This window comes from Triticum urartu, chromosome 4 (genome assembly GCF_003073215.2).
Source record: "Triticum urartu cultivar G1812 chromosome 4, Tu2.1, whole genome shotgun sequence".
Lineage (NCBI taxonomy): Eukaryota > Viridiplantae > Streptophyta > Magnoliopsida > Poales > Poaceae > Triticum > Triticum urartu.
The window spans coordinates 3,014,436-3,020,618 of NC_053025.1; the positions used below are offsets into that span (position 1 = coordinate 3,014,436).

A 6,183-nucleotide genomic window follows, 5' to 3' on the forward strand; every position below is an offset into this window, starting at 1 on the left:
GACGTTTGGTAGCACCCAAAGTGTTCCTCCGGCAAACGGGAGTTACATAATCTCATAGTCATAGGAACATGTATAAGTCATGAAGAAAAGCAATAGCAACATACTAAACGATCGGGTGCTAAGCTAATGGAATGGGTCATGTCAATCAGATCATTCAACTAATGATGTGACCTCGTTAATCAAATAACAACTCATTGTTCATGGTTAGGAAACATAACCATCTTTGATTAACGAGCTAGTCAAGTAGAGGCATACTAGTGACACTTTGTTTGTCTATGTATTCACACATGTATTATGTTTCCGATTAATACAATTCTAGCATGAATAATAAACATTTATCATGATTATAAGGAAATAAATAATAACTTTATTATTGCCTCTAGGGCATATTTCCTTCAGTGTGGAGGTGTGTCTCCGGCGGATCTATCCTCGATGGATTTGCTTGGATATGGTTGTTGTTCGTCTATGTTAGTGTGCCTTAGAGTTGGATCCTTTTGATCTACGTTATTCTTCGTCGACTGTGGTTGTTGTTCTGGTGTGCTGGTCCTATGGAGCCTTAGCACGGTGACTTTCCGATCATATCCAACAACAAGTTGTGCCCGACTCCGACAAGAGAGGGGCTATGACGGCGACACGCCTTCGGCCCGCTTCAGTGTTTGTAGTCGTCGCTAGGTGGCCTATGGATCTGAAGGTAATTTTTATTATTTCCGGTGTTCGTTGTACTGTCATGATTAAAGATGAATAGATTAGAAGTTTTCTCGAAAAGAAAAAAAAACTATGGAAGAACCAGTTCACCCACAGCGGTTGGATTCTCTTGTTGAATAAAAACTCTCATTTTCCCCTAAAAAGGAGGTATCAACACTATGGGAATTTGAAGAGAGAAAAGAAAGAGAATATACCCATAAACCAATTCAGCTGATCCACAGATATTCATGCAAGTCATTCCTCGGCGTATATATACGATCATACGTATATACACCAGAACTAGTACACAGCTTTTCAGATCAATATGTCCAATCCACAAGTATATACTAGAATTAATGTGTAGATTGTAATACAACGCAAATGACAGATTATACAAACAAACTGCTTACAAACAACTCCGTCGTAATATACAACAATGTGTAGATTATGTACTAGAAATCAACAGACCAAAAAATTTTAATCAATACAAATCGAATTATTGGCTCATCAATCAGTCAACAAAACCAAATAAATACTCCCCAAAGCACAAGGACCTTATTGCGGCAAGCTTCTTCTCCGTGGGTGGTCCGCGGTCGCTGACTTGGGGTTCAAAGTTGAAGCATTGGTTTTAGGTTGAGCAAGCTTTTTCAATCGCTCAATCAAGGATTCGGCTGTGCCGCCACTTTTCTCCTTTTTCATCTCAGCCAAGGATGAGGTTGACTTGCTCACTGCGCTTGCTTTAGCTGTGGTTTTCTGGGGATTCGATGCGCCGCTTCTTGCAGCAATCCTCTTTTCCCTCTCTTGCTTAAGCCTTTCCAGCCGTTTCATCTGCTCCGCTTCCTGAAAATATTTATTTACAACAACAAAAAATCATCAGCGGTTTGAGCAAATGTTTCCTGCTGAAAACTGCAATTCTGCTGATGCATACAAATGACATTCTCCACCACATTTTTTGCCCTATTATTTGCTTCTAGGTACTGGTCTTCTACTCTAGTGACACATATGAAAAATATGGCATTCAATACATGTGAGAATGGTGGGGGTATTAATTTAATTTTGCCACACCAGAAGGACATAGATAATACTAGAGCACTCTGTTGTATATAGATTCAATTTGGTCACTTAAAAATATGCGATGAGGACGATAAAAAAGAGTAAACTAATCATGTGGGGCAGAAGAAAAGAATAAACTGTTTAATATATAAAATGTATAAAAGTAAAACATCAATACCAGCTCCTTCTTTTCCTTTTGAAGGCTCGCTTTGTACGCCCGTAGGTTTTGCGCACGTTTCTGTGCATCAGTTAGTGGTCCTTTGGGCGCTGACAATCTCCTTGCTGAGGCATCCTTCCTTCTTTTATCCACGCCCTCCTGTGAACCTCTAAGCTTCTTATCTTTCCCCGGCATCTTTTCTTCACCCTCAACACAAACGGATAAATCCTCTGCATTTGCATCTTCAACGCTGACGTCATGCTGAATCTGCATGTGGCTGTCATAGTCCATTGATGGGTCATATCCAAATGAAACATCTTCAAATCCACGCTCTGGAATCAACTCATCTGGCTCATAGAAAAGTTCAGCTCCAGCCTTAGCATCTGATGTTTTCTGAACACTTGAGCCAAGCTCGGCATCTATGTCAATGGCAGTACGGCCGGCTGCTCCAAGATTATCCTGTGAGTTGGAGGTAACAGGTATCATGAAGGACTCATCGCCCATACTGTGCACATTCTTCTTTTCCTCTAGAGGAGTGGGTCTCTTGTAATGCGCCTCGGCAAGGGGATCCAAGGAGCTCCTCCTGTCCATTGAGTTGTCCTGTCCATAAACCATGAAGTCATCATTTGCCCCTCTTCTGTATCCTCCACCTCCAGCTTCTATCTCCTTCATGCCACCATCCACAAAGCTCCGACCTTCCGCAGACATCATAAGTTCATCACCAGACATCATCTGCCTGGCCCTAATTCTCCCGTTGGCTGAACTGAAAGACATCGCATGCCGCTCATTGACATCGGCAGAACCTCGCTCTGATAAAAGAATAGGATCATCAATACTTCTTGTGGTCTCTTTCCTCCTAGGTGGTTGTGGTGCCTCTCTTTCACTGGCGAACATGTCCGCGTCATTATGATCTCTTGTCTTCTCTTCATCTCTGAGCAAGAAATTCTGGAACGCATTCCAGTTTCCTTGATCTCCATCTTGCTGCCCATTAGACATTCCATCCTTGGTGTACTCATCTTCAGACTCAACAGTGGTTTTCTTATCCCCTTTTTTCTTCGAGCTTGAGCGCTTATGATGATTCCTCTTGCTGGATTTTCTGTGTGAATCGTCACTATCTTCTGATGCCACATCAGAGCCTGATTGCGACTCACTCTCTGATGACCCATGCTTCTTCCTTGATGTTACATTTACATTGCGTATGACAATTACATTAGATTTCTTCTTGCCCGAGCGATTGCCCTTTTTACTCGACTTGCGGCCATGAGAACTCTCCCTCTCTGAACCACTTTGGTCATCACTTTCATCATCGGAGTTGTCAAAGTCCTTGCTATCTGCTGAGTGCCTCCTTGATAGTCTCCTTTCTGAACGGTTGTACCTGGGATCATCCGTTGGGGGGTAGGGAGGAGGGTAATATGGGTTCGCCCCAGGGTAGTATGGTGGCATGCCTTGCATGGGATAAGGAGGATGCATTGCCCATGGTGGATATCCTGATTGATATGGACCATGATGGGGAGCTCCTGGGTGCTGAGGTGTCCTGTGATCTGTCAAGCAACAGAGAAATGATTCCTCAGACCCAAGTTCTCTCTCACAGTAAAAAAGAAAAAGCAAAACATGAATCGATTGTGTATGCAGATTGACAAAAAAGGGTACAAATTCAACATGCCTGGACAATAATAACGGAAAATTGTCGTGTAGAAATAAGCAGAAGGCAGCAATATATTAGGAACAATTTGGGTCACAATTTTCAGATAACAGAAAACTCAAAATAAAACATTGTTATAGGCTATGGAAGAAATAAAGTGAATGGTTCTTGTGAGCATTTGGAAAGTACAAGTACAAATACAAATACAAAACATACAAAATCCGCTTATCAACTACAAAGATACTAAATACAAACAAAGTGAGCATTTGGAATGTAGTAAGTTAAGTCATGGCACCAACATACCAGCTTTAGCAGCATCTTCGCCATTTGTATCTCCATTAGAGACAGACATTGTTTCCTTATCTCCCATTAACATAATGCCAGCAGCATTGAAGGGAGGAAATTCAGAACGTGCAGACATAGCTTCAGGTTCAACATCAATCCACTGTCCAGTTTCATGTTTTTGCCTCCACAAATCAATGAACTGTGTGCACGCCTTCCTATTAATTGATAGCAAATCAATGAACGTGTTAGCGCAACAGATTTGATACTAATGCACTCACAGAAATTGCTTAAGCTACTTGTGCATTGCAACAACATTCAGCAAGACTGTATACTCAGCATCAGAATGGAATGCAATAAATTATGCAGTTCTCATATGGAGTGGGCGCAAATTAATCAGCAGCCTCAGGTTCACATCATCTACATGAATATATGTCATATCCAATGGAAAGATACTTACATCAAGCGTGAAGCACCAAAACGCTCTGCAAATGAGATCAAATATATCAGGTTGTCAATATCAAACCCAGCAGCTACAGCACGTGCAAAGGCCATAGCCTGCTCTTTACGTAAGACAGTCTTGCGAGTCTCCAGCACTCTGAGAAGCTGAACTCTGCAAAACATTGTAAAATAAATAAATCCATTCACACCTTACCGCAATGCAGATAAAAAGGAAATTCCAAAAAATAAGACATCATCCCAGAGAAGTGCAGATAAGGTAATCAAGGAGCTGAATTTGACTGTAGAATGAGTGTGAGAACCGTTGATTAGATAAAAAGCATAGGCTACTCCATGGAAACAAAACAAAAAATAAGACAGTAGTTTCTTCATGTAATCAAGAAAAGAATGTGAGATATAGAATGCCTTTAAGGAAAACATCATGGAGAAAAGGGGGGCTTATGCAGATAAATACTTTGAATGCTCCTCGTGTACTCCAGTGTCATTCTGCAGTGGAGATGCTGGATGTGTGTCAGGCTGTCAAAAATATGAGAGTTATAAGCCCCTCTTACCACGACACATTCACATAGCGAAAAAACAGTTTTATTACCTATTGACACAGCCATACCTTGTACAGGACGAGTGCCTTATCACCATCTGGATCATAACTTGTCTTGCTGCCTGTAAAGGGATATGTCAGGTATATTTATCGACGGAAAACGGGATGCAAAATCATGTTTCAGTACAGATCAATCTATCATCAGAAAACATATATATTTCCCCTGCACTTTTTTATGGAGTTGCGAATCGTCCTGAAAACTTGTGCACTTAATGATGGTTAGATCCATCACAGAATAATCAGCTTCCAATATAAGTTAGGTAAAACAGAACAGAAGGGAATGTATAAACAGGAATAAAGACAGGCCATGCATCAAACATAAATATACTTTTAAGCCATCCACTATCATGTACTACCACAGCTGTGACTGATGGTACACCGCACCAAACTCCATAACGAATGATAGATTCTAAAGAAGCAGCACTGCATTTCCAGCTACGAATAAGCATTGCTGAAGATTTCTTGGTAGACATTGTGACCATGCAAGGAATGAAATCGGTAGCATCTCTTATACGTACCTTCCATGGAGGAGTCCACATTATGGCCTTCTGCCTGGCAAATCACAAACAGAAACATGTCACTGTTCTGCTATTATTTCTCTCAACAAGTAAACAGGTACACAATAGAATAGATGATAATCCTGCACTTACAGATTTGAGTCCAATATTTGCATTGTTCTGGACAGCGATGGCATCCTGGAGCTGCAGTATCTCGGACTCGATGGTGGTGACCCGCTCCAGGACCTCCGGCGTGCTCACGAACCGGACGAACCTAATGCCAACAGGAAGCAAACACCACCGTCAGTGTCTGCAACCGGCAGACAAACAAACACGACCGACAGAGGACGAACCTCTGGATGGTGCCCCTGGTGAACCATGGCGCGTCGGCCCCCGGATCCGGCTGGAGCAGGATGGTGTAGCCTCCCTTAGCGATCTGCTCCTGGGCGACCTTGAGGTGCGCCACGAAGGGGTTGAGCAGGCCGGAGGCGATCTTCTCCTTCCTCCCATTCACCACCACAACCAAATCACACCTAGAAACAAGAAAGGGGGGAGAAACAGAGAATTCGTTATAATGCTACTACTACCGCCACACACACACACACACACACACACACACACACACACACACACACACACACACACACACACAAGAAATTGTTGCAGATGCCAATGAAGCCAGTAAGCTTGAGCAATCAGCAGAAGACAAAATCAGCAATAAGTATGAATGGTATCTATCTCCTCCTGGATCTACCACCTGTAGCAACAGAAAGAGCAGAGCTTTGGGCATTCCCATCTTTGGTGGCGGCGC

At 42.4% G+C, this 6,183-nt stretch overlaps 1 protein-coding gene across 1 annotated transcript; it reads right to left on the reverse strand.

Moving 5' to 3' along the window:
- Positions 1-1,008: 1,008 nt before the first annotated feature.
- LOC125550121 (COP1-interacting protein 7-like) lies at positions 1,009-5,905 on the reverse strand (the record flags this gene model as incomplete). Its single annotated transcript, XM_048713034.1, is given in 9 exon segments — positions 1,009-1,524; positions 1,916-3,435; positions 3,840-4,036; positions 4,279-4,431; positions 4,732-4,793; positions 4,885-4,937; positions 5,394-5,427; positions 5,526-5,646; positions 5,726-5,905. Coding segments are annotated over 9 exon segments (2,605 nt in total), but the record flags the coding sequence as incomplete, so codon positions are not given.
- Between the last annotated feature and the right edge of the window lie 278 nt (positions 5,906-6,183).